Consider the following 10,329-nt stretch of genomic DNA (forward strand, 5'->3'; position numbering starts at 1 on the left):
GGAGGGTACGGGAGGTCCTCCTGATCCCCGCACCGCCAGCTTCCTCTGTGATCTTTGCTAAGCCCCTCAATCCTTCTGCTCTGTCATGTGCAAGCCAAATGCTCCCAGAGTCACCCTGGGTTGCCTGTGGCAAAGACAAGTAGACTCCAAGGGGGGAGGCTGTTTTTGGATCAAAGGCCACAGGACCCTTCTTGGTGGTGTTTTATAGATTTCTTCAGAAATGGAATTCTTCCCAGCTTGTGAAGAAGGATTGGACCAGGGTGACCAACTTATCCCAGGGCACCTGGGGGTTTCCTGGTTGTAGCACCGAGAGTTCTATGTCCTGCAGCAACTGGGACAACTGGTCACCCTGTCTATACTCCCTTTTGCTGTGAGGGAGTGAGCAAATTCTGGTTGGGGGTGTGTCCTCTGTATTTTACACCTTCTCCCCCCACAATAGGACTGGAGGGGGCTTCTCTGCTAGGGTGAAGGAAAGACTGATTTGAGGTTGACAGCGAGGAGGAAAGCAGACACTTCAGGAAGTTAAAGAGCCTGCCTCTCCCCACTTCAACCTTATGTGGCCTGGGGCTCTGGCCTCGCAGGGCCACAAAGACCCTCATCCAGGGCCCACTGGAGGTTCCCGTCTTGCTAGGTTCCCGTGTGGGGCCAGGTGGCAAGAAGGGACAGGTGTGGAGCTGCCCAGTTCAGGGTCTCCTCATGGCACAGAGTTATTTAAACTTTCCTTGGATGCTCCACCCCCACAGGCCTTCATGGGCAGGGCGACTGATGTGTGCCCAGGCACGTGCTCCACCCCTTACCCACCAGCACCTTCATCTGCCAGTGGGATGCTCGGCCCATGTGCTCACACACGGTAACCAGAGCTTAAGCAAAACACCCACGGAGCCCACGGAACTTGAGGTCTGCAGACAGGCGCACACACACATGGATGGATGTGGGGAAGCGGGGCCAGGCAATGGCAGGAGGGGGGCAGAAGGTTCTAGAAACACCACAGGGGGCACATGCACAGGGGGTCCAGCACTGGCACCATGGCACGAGTGTGCTCAGGGGGCAGCAGTGGCCATGGACACGGCATACACTCCTCCCCTGGCCTCCCTATCTGGTCTCCAACCAGAGCTCCGGTTTGGCATAAGTTTGGGGCCAGGCCCCAAATGTCAGGAGATGTCCCCCCATCCTTTCCCTGCCTGGCAGGAGCCTCTTGGGGCTGCCAGACCTGTGCTGGTAGCAGGGCCTTCTGGCATAGCTCCCCGGGAGAACGGGCAGGCCCAGACGTGCTGCACAAGGGAGCAGGCATGGGGGCAGGGAGGGGGCTCTTACACAATCCCATCCGGGCTCGGCAAGGCGGGAGGGTTGAAAGGCCCCTGGCAGCTCCCCAGCCCCTTATACCCAGGCAAGGAAACCACAGCCTGAAACGCCTGGGTTTCTGAAGGGCGGGAAGGCGGGATTTTTTTGAGGCCTGCTCCACTCAGGCTGCTTCCCAGACTCTGTCATTCCTCTGAGGCCACAAGGGCTGCCAAGCATGTCGGGCACCAGAAACTCAGCAAGGCTGGTGCCCTTATTTCCCACTGAATATGGGAAGAGTTTGCTGAAGACATTGTTCCTTTGCCCAGAGACCCACATACATTGAAACTAACTCATGGAGGTACAGAGAGCAGCTGGAAAATGGGGTCCGGAGAACACCGATGGTGTTCCTGGATGTGCCAGACACGGTTTCAAGCACTTTCTGAATATTAACTAGTTCAGTGCCCACTCTAACCCCGGAAGGTGGGCCCTGTCATTGTTGTCTCCATTCTTTAGAGGTGAGGGAGTAACTTGCCCAGGTCAACACAGCTAGTGTGTGGCATGACTGGGCTATGAACCCAAGCAGCTTTACCAGCATTTATATCCTTTTTGGTCTTTTCGGAATCAAGCAGAATTGTGAGACAAGCCATTAGGGATATGTTGGAAATGGCTTAGGAGCACATGTTGCAAACTTAAGTGCCTACATGGCCTGGTAGGTGACATAAATGTGTGACTCAGGCCTGGTGGGGAGCGGCCTGTGGTCCCAGCTGGAGAATGGGTCGGCAAGCCAGAGGTGTTCTCATACAAAGTCCCTAAATTGAAACTTGCCTGGAGGACATTTGCCACCACAACCCTCAACCCCACCCCTCCCTTCTTAGAGCAGCTCTAACATAAGCCTACTGCACCGCACCTCGACCTGCACCAGGAAATGTGGCCTAATGGGGGCATACCAGCTTGTCTTGGGGGGTTTGAAAGGACACAGAAGCAGGAAAGGACAGAGATGCACTGGGTGAGTGGAAGTGACAGAGGACAGAAAGAACAGCCCATTTAGAAACAGCAAAGATGATGTGAGTTACCTGTTCCTTGAGGGAGGAGACTCTTGATAGCCTGAAGAACTCTATCCTCTATGAGCCCAAAGAGATCCAAAGAGGCCCGTTCTGTTACAAGACTCATTTAACAAAACAGAATCCTCCATTTTATGATTTTAGCCCCAGCCTGGTAACTGATTCACTTGGTTACTTCAAGTTCCCTGCAATAATCCCTTGGTCGGCTTCTCGGACTTGTTACAAGTAAAGGGTTATCATATTAGGGGTTGAACGTACTAATTTGCTGATTTTCAATTGGTTTTGACCTACAAAAACATCAGTTTCATATGATTCAACCCTATAATTGTCCTGTCTACCTTGCAAGGTAGAGGGGATAAATGAAAATGTTTGAAGCATGAGCCAAAGATTCACTGCCCTACGCACAGCAGGCATCCAGTGAACACTTGGTGAATGTAAATACTGGCTCCTGAATCAGGTGGGGATGAGCCATTCTTACCACTTCTAGCAAAGCCAATTGCCTGGGGACAGGGTCAGGCAAAGCAGTTCTTCGAGGGAAATTCACGTTCACCCAGCTCCTCCCGGCTGCTGGCTCCTGTGCGAGCCCTCTCCCCACACACCCCCACCCCCGCCTGAGCCAAAATCCGGGTCAAGTTCAGCTTTCAGCTTGGACACAGAGACGACCGCCCAAAGCCACCATCCAGGGAGGGAAGAAGCCTCAATCGCTTAGATGTGGCAAAGACCAAGCTCTCGGGAGCATCCGGGTTTTGCGGACTGAACAATCCCTTCTAGGGTAACCAGAGATTAATGGATGCATGGCAGGTAGAAGGCGCTGTCCTGCCTCATCTACCACGCCGCCCAATCACTCCAATTCTCGGAAAATTATGGTACAAAGGAGGGAGCACAGCGGCAGCGGCCAACGAGCCTTCTCCCGCTTTGGGTCGAAAGGAGGCCCCACGTCTGCGCCGCAATGAAGGCAACTGGCCAGGGGAAGGAGGGGACCGAACAAAGACTTGGGACGCGTGGTCCGGGGACACCACTGTGGGTGCCTAGGATTGGCGAGCGCCCACCCTGGGGAAAATCCCACTTCCAGCCATGGGGGTACCTGGGGGCACGACTGAGACCGGCGGCCGCCCCCTCCGCCACCGCCGCAGCGTAACCAGGACGGGATCGCGATCGCCAAGCAACAGGAGGTGGCGCGGCTCTCCCGCCCTGTTCCACACCTGTCCTCGTTTCTTCCGGCCACAGGACATGGAGCCTGGGCTTTTCTCCTCCCAGAGGACAAGCCGATCGGGAAAGCCCCAACGGCCAGACTGAAAGATGTGAACCAGAATGCTGGCCTGACGCGTGCGGGCCAGGGGAAGGGGGAGGGGGCCCAGACCCAGGTGGCGTCCCGGCACTCCGCGCCTCCCCCGGGCCGGGCACTGGAGTCTGGGGCCAGAGGAGGCAGCCGGGCGAGTGCGTGGTAAGCTCAGAAAAGGGAGTCTTGCAGTGATAACGGGGTCAGCGAGCCCCTGACCCAAGAGAACCAAGAAGGGCGCCGAAATCCCTCCTCCCGTTCCTCGCTTGAACCTCTACGGGACTTGGCATACGTCCCTCCTCCACGATTTCAGACTCCGGGTTTTCTCCACTCCCAGATCCGCGGCCCCAAGAGACAGACAGTGGAACCTGCCAATGGCAGGACGCAAAGCGTCAACTTTGTGTTCGCCCGCCACTCGCAGCCAGTGCGCGCCCGTTTCTCCGGAGTCCCGCCTTCCGTGTCGGGCGCCCCCTTCTGGCCACACAGGGATGAACGCTATCTGTCGCCATGTTGAGTGCGGCACATTTATTTTCTTTCTGGAACATTTCCCCACCTATTCTAATCCTTCTTCCCACACAGCTACTTTCTGAGTTCGACAGTCAAATGCGGTGGCGATAAGGAGCTTGTAACCTGTGGTCTTCAGGTCGTTTGCGTGATCGGATCGCCACGTCACACCACGCTTGCTGAGCCCAACGCCATCTTGAGTGTGGCGACTTGATGGTTCCCTTCTCAGGGCTCCGCGTGGTCCTCTAAATGGCGTCCCAAACTTCAAGGAGTCCCCAAGGACTAGACAAACTGGTCTAAGGGGGCGATTATTTACCCCAGTAAACTCTCAGTATGTAAGTTTATGTGCCCCTCGCAGTCCCTTAAGTGGGGTGAGAGAAAAGATATATTAGATGGCCGGGCCCTGAAAGGAGCTCCCTGAAGCTGTCGCGACGGCAGTGGCCAGTCGGGGTAGGCGCCGTCCAAACCCCTGGAGTGCGGAGACTTCTGTGTGGTGCGACGCCCAAGGGGCTATCCTCTCGAAGGCAGGAGCTAACACCGGCCCGCGAGTCCCCTCGAAGCATGAATCTCAGAGTGTGTGTGTGTGCTTGGCACGGAGCCCGGCTGTCGGCTGGCTCATGCGGCCAACGCTGGGGCTCGTGGTGGGCAACGGGGTCACCCCTGCAAAGACCCGGGGCACTTGGGGCCGGGCACAGGGTGTGGACGAAGTACAGACGGGGCGGCCCAGGAGCGCGAGTCTCGGCCTTACCGCCTCATTGCTCGTCGCAGGGCTTCGACCCACTTGCACGGGGACAATTCTCGGTCGAAAGGTGCCCCAGGGCGGGCACCTCCTCGAGCACCGCACAGGGTACCGCCCCGGGCAAGCGCAGCCCAGCACCCGGCCTCCCCTCCCCCTCGCTGGCAGCCGTCGTGCGAGCCGGCCACCGCCTCCTCTTCCCTCCCCCTCCTTCCGAGCAGCAGCGGGGAGGGGAGGACTGGGGGCTGGGCGGGCAGCTTTGCCGCGCTTTGGCTTTCGGCGTCAGCAGCCCCAGCAAAACAGCGGCGGGAGCGCGCGCCTAGAGCGCGCTCGTGCGCCCCTCCCCCGCGGCGCCGGCGCCGCCGAGACCCGGCAAACTAGAGCCCTGAATGACAGTGCGGTCGGCGACTGCGCAGCGCGGGACGCACCAAGGCACTGCCGCTTTAAGCACGCTTGCCCATTGTTCGGAATCGAGCCAATGAGCGAGCGCCCGCTCCCTGCGCTCAGCCAATAGCACTCGGGCAGAGGAGGCTGAGCGCCGCCCACTAATCTATATTAAAGGTTCTGGCGCCGCGTGAGTTCCCCACTGGCTGCTCTGAAAAGCCATCTTTGCATTGTTCGTGTGTCCAGCTCTTCGTTCGCCGCAACCACCTCCGCCGCGCGCCTCCTCCGCCACCGCGGACTCCGGTAGCTTTCTCGCCAGAGTCCTCGAACTCTTGCTTTCTTTTTAATCCGCTGCATCGGATCACCGGCGTGCCCCATCATGTCAGACGCGGCCGTGGACACCAGCTCCGAGATCACCACCAAGGTGAGGTTGGACGCCGCCCGCCCCTTCGGGGTCCGCGCGCTGCTGCCGCCGGAGCGGTGTTTGGCGCGCGCACGGCGGCTCGTGTCTCTTCTTCGGGCGGAGAGATCTCTCGCCCCCGGCCTAGGCCCCCAGGCAGCTCACTCTTTTGTGTGCGGGGGAGGGGGCGGGAAGCGCAGCGGCAGGCGTGATGCCCGTCGGGGAGTGGGCCGGGCGCCCGCGGGGCCCCCGAGGGGCGGGGGCTGAGGGGCTCGGGGGGCGGGTGTTTTACGGCTCCTGAAACTTGTTTGTGAGTCGTCTGAAAGGTGGCGGGAGGAGAGGGGCCGGCCGAGGGTCGTCAGCCCGCAGGGCGCACGGAAATAACTTTGAAACTCAAGCGCGTTTGGAATCGGAAGTGCTGGGGGGGGCGCGTGTGCTGGCGCGGGGCGGCTGCGGGAAGCGGCGGCTCCGCAACGAGCGCCCGCCGGCGGCGCTCCTCTTTGTTCGGAGCCGGGCCGCCTCGTTTCGCGCCTTGCGGTGGGTCCGAGGTGGTTTATCTGGACTAAGCGCTGATAAGGTGGAGTCGGGCAGCGGGTCGGCGGGCCGGGACGTCGATAGTCTCCGCGGAGGTGTGAAGGTCTTCTCTGCACTGGGAGCCCTCAGGGAGGGCGGGGTAGGCGTACTCCGGGGAGAGCGCGCCGGGAGCAGCCGCCTAGCTTAAGTAATTTACAGCGGTACCGGGTTTGGCTGTGGAGGAGGCGAGCCCACGCGCCGTTGGTGAGGAAACGGAAAGTGAAGGAACGGCGCGCCGGGGCGACGATGGGCGCCCCCCGCGGCTGCCCGGGAGCACCGTGTGCGCCCCTGCTCCGGAGACAACGCGGACGAACAAAAGCTGTGGCCGTGGCTGGCCGGTTGTGGGGTCGAGCCGGGCGCTGGGGGTTGTCGGGGCCTGGTGTTGCGGGGTCGCTGCCCTCGGTTTTGAGATCCTGCGCGTTTGGCGCAGCCCCCGTTCTGCGCGCCGGGTCGTTCTCGCGGCCAGCGCGGGGAGCGTCTTCGTTCCGCTCTCGCCCGGAGCGCGGCACTTTAAGGCAGATCGGCTCTTTCTGCGCCCCTCGTGCCTCTTCGGGGACGGACAGGAGTCACCTTGGTGTCTCCTTAACCTCTATGCCCCTGGCGTCACCTCTGGCTTTCTCCCAGGGGTGACTTCCTCGGCGGAGTGGAGCTGGCGACTGGAATCTCCGCAAGGGCTCCAGCGGCCCCCCCACTCCGGACCAAGCCCGGGAACTAGTTGAGTGGGGGGAGGGTCGGCCCTTCCTAGTGCGGACGTCCGCGTTCGCTTCCCTCCCAAGGTGATTTCCCGCCGGCAGCAATAAATAGCCCCGTGGAGCGCGTCCCCGACGGCCTCAGGCTGCGGGGCTGAAAAAGCCCCATGGATTTCGGGGCAGTTTCCCGCGGGACTTTGCCCGCCAAATGCCGAGAGGCAGGCCCACGCATCGAGGCCTTCTGTGGGGGTGTCAAGAAGCCCCAGGAAAGACTGGCGAGCACCTCGCCCGGCGGTGGAGCCAGCGCAGCCGGCAGGCTCCGGGTCTTCAGGGTCAGGGGCGCACTCGGCGGCCCTGGGCCACGTGCTCCGCGCGCGCGGTGCGTGCCGAGGCCCGCGCGCAAAGCCCGCCGGGCGGGGGCTACGCGCCTGCGCGCCGCGTTCTCCCCGCCCCCACCCGCTCCCCGGGGCTTCGGCCGCCAGGGGGCGGGAGCGGGCGGCACCGGGGTTCGCGGCTTGGCTGCGGGTGGTAATGGGGCCGACAGGTGCCCCAGGCCGCTCACTGGACGGAGTCCGAGCTGTGTCTGGCTCGACGCCTGTTCGTGTTGGCTGCAGGGTCGGCAGGGCCATGCGGAAAAAGTTACGGGGCTTCGGGGCGCTCGCGGTGGCGCTGCCCTTTGGAAAGAGGACTGGGTCCGCTCCTCGAGGTGTGGTCTGACGGTCGCTGAGCTGGGGCGCGCGGGGCGGCTCCCTTCCTGAAGGGGGGTCAGTCTCTTAAGCCCGGGCACGTTCCCCCGGCCAAGACCTGTGACCTCCTGGGACAGCTGTCACAGCTAGGGGACTGGTGGGTTTGGGTTTTTTAAAGAGCAGGGCTGCCGTGGGCTTGATTGGTGTTTAGCTCGGCGGGGAGGACTTGAATCGACCTCCCGTGTTCTGCCAGTTCCCTCCCTTCCATTCCCTTCCGGGGCTAGCCCGCCCACGGGAGTTCTCCCGCAGTGCCCGGGTCCTCCCTCCATTACCTTATTTATTTATGGCACATACCTGCTGTCTTCCAAGAAGGATTTGTGAGAGGCGGAGCTCCCTCTGGTTGGAAACCAGTCCGTGATGGGTGTGTGAGTGAAGTGTTCTCTGGCTCGTCTGCCCGGCCGGACGGGTTTAAGGCTGTGCCACATGGCTCTTGTCTTAAGAAGTATGAGTAAGGGGCAGTGGGAACAACTGTAGGGGACTCTTGATGTGTTTTTTAAGGGTTGAGAAATTGGAGGAAACCCTGACCACAGACTTGCTGGCTGTCCTGGAGCCCTTCCTTCCCGTGTTTCCAAGTGTAACATGGGGCTGTTAGGACATCCCGATCAGCGCTGTATTCAATAGCCCCTGAGTTCTGGGCCTCTTTGCCAGCCCCGCGTTTCTTAAAAGACTTACTAGTTCCCTCTTACTTTTTGAAGGACTTAAAGGAGAAGAAGGAAGTTGTGGAGGAGACAGAGAATGGAAGAGACGCACCTGCTAATGGGAACGCTGTGAGTGTCTGCCTTGCCCATGATACCTAGCCGCTCCTGGCCAGGAAGTTCTCTCGCTCCAGCTTGGGCTTAGTCTGGGGTGAGCGAGAAGGCTGAGCCCTTGGCTAGTTCCTGCATCGTGGTCTCCTTGGTGGAGCTTTAGGAAGAGGAGTTGAAGTCTCTTGCCTGGTCTTGGGCTGCATGTGCATTGGGTGGGCTGTGGGGGGAAGAGCCGGGATTGCGCAGGAGTGGTGATCTGTTCTCATTAACAACTTGGTATGTTTTCTGTCGAGGAGAATGAGGAAAATGGGGAGCAGGAGGCCGACAATGAGGTAGATGAAGAAGAGGAAGAAGGTGGGGAGGAGGAGGAGGAAGAAGAGGAAGGTGATGGTGAGTAGCCTTGTTTGTCTCTCCTGTTAGGGGGCACCTTTCCCTGGCCTTGTCCAGCAAAGGGACAGGAGTTGGGTCCTGGGGTTGGGGACCAGTGGCTCACCTACAGCTGGGTTGGTACAGCGGGGCTAGGACTTTGCTGGTTTTAGGTTAGCGAAGTGAAGCCCTGCCCCCACGTATGCACGCTCCCGCTGGTGCCTTCCACACACTGGTCTGTTGCTCTTTCCTTCTCTGGAGACCAGTGCCTGCATGGAGGTAGCAAGGTGCCCTTGGCTGCCTGGTTTGTCAGGCAGCAGGGATCAGGGATGTTTTTCTTCCCTGGAGAATCTTTTCACTGGGAAGTTTCTCTGAGGAGCTGCGGTGTTTTTCTGTCTCCACCCAAGTTCAGGTTGTCGCTGGGTGGGTTAGGGTATCAGGATGCTTCCTGGTGTTTGAGGGAAGGCAATGTGGTTTACCCTGGGGTTTGATTCTGCAGGTGAAGAAGAGGATGGAGATGAAGATGAAGAGGCTGAGGCAGCTACGGGCAAACGGGCAGCTGAAGATGATGAGGTGGGTTCTGGCTTTGGTCGGGGGTTGGGACCTGAGACATGATAGCCAGAGGGGCTCGTTCCCACTGTGCAGTCCTGAAAGGCTCCCTTATCTTGAGCAGGAACAGAAAGGAAGCTAGGCCTGTCTTCTCAGAGCTCTGGAAGCCTCTGGAGCAGCCAGTGCCTGGCCCTTGCCTCGTTCCTGTAGAAGTGGGGGTGGGCCCAGTGTGTGCTTGCAGGGCCTTGACCATCTTTCTCTGTGCAGGATGATGATGTTGACACCAAGAAGCAGAAGACTGATGAGGATGACTAGACAGCAAAAAAGGAAAAGTTAAACTTAACAAAAAAAAAGGCCACCGTGACCTATTCACCCTCCACTTCCCGTCTCAGAATCTAAACGTGGTCACCTTCGAGTAGAGAGTCCCGCCCGCCTGCCCAGCGCAGGCAGTGCCACCCGCAGATGACACACGCTCTCCGCCACCCAACCAAAACCACAACGTGAATTTGCAACAGGGGAGGAAAAAAGAACCAAAACTTCCAAGGCCCTGCTTTTTTTCTTAAAAGTACTTTAAAAAGGAAAATTTGTTTGTATTTTTTATTTACATTTTATATTTTTGTACATATTGTTAGGGGTCAGCCATTTTTAATGATCTCGGATGACCAAATCAGCCTTCGGAGCGTTCTCTGTCCTACTTCTGACTTTACTTGTGGTGTGACCATGTTCATTATAATCTCAAAGGAGAAAAAAAACCTTGTAAAAAAAGCAAAAACAACAACAAAAAAACAATCTTATTCCGAGCATTCCAGTAACTTTTTTTGTGTATGTACTTAGCTGTACTATAAGTAGTTGGTTTGTATGAGATGGTTAAAAAGGCCAAAGATAAAAGGTTTCTTTTTTTCCTTTTTTGTCTATGAAGTTGCTGTTTATTTTTTTTGGCCTGTTTGATGTATGTGTGAAACAATGTTGTCCAACAATAAACCGGAATTTTATTTTGCTGAGTTGTTCTAACAAA

The 10,329-nt window shown here is 58.4% G+C and overlaps 1 protein-coding gene across 2 annotated transcripts; it reads left to right on the top strand.

Annotated features, from left to right (window-relative positions):
* The first annotated feature begins 5,436 nt into the window (after positions 1–5,436).
* On the top strand, positions 5,437–10,329 carry PTMA (prothymosin alpha). Of its 2 annotated transcripts, none has more exons than XM_004773459.3 (5): positions 5,437–5,669; positions 8,349–8,420; positions 8,693–8,789; positions 9,265–9,338; positions 9,582–10,329. In XM_004773459.3, the coding sequence occupies exons 1-5, from the start codon at positions 5,625–5,627 to the stop codon at positions 9,627–9,629; spliced, it is 336 nt and encodes a 111-aa protein (XP_004773516.1). In that variant the 5' UTR covers positions 5,437–5,624; the 3' UTR covers positions 9,630–10,329. The 2 variants fall into 2 exon arrangements, with proteins under 2 accessions (XP_004773516.1, XP_004773517.1); XM_004773460.3 differs by having other exon boundaries at positions 5,439–5,669; positions 8,696–8,789.

The sequence above is a fragment of the Mustela putorius genome, unplaced genomic scaffold, assembly GCF_011764305.1.
Source record: "Mustela putorius furo isolate JIRA1106 unplaced genomic scaffold, ASM1176430v1.1 tig00000275_pilon_pilon_pilon, whole genome shotgun sequence".
In the NCBI taxonomy this organism is placed as follows: Eukaryota; Metazoa; Chordata; class Mammalia; order Carnivora; family Mustelidae; genus Mustela; species Mustela putorius.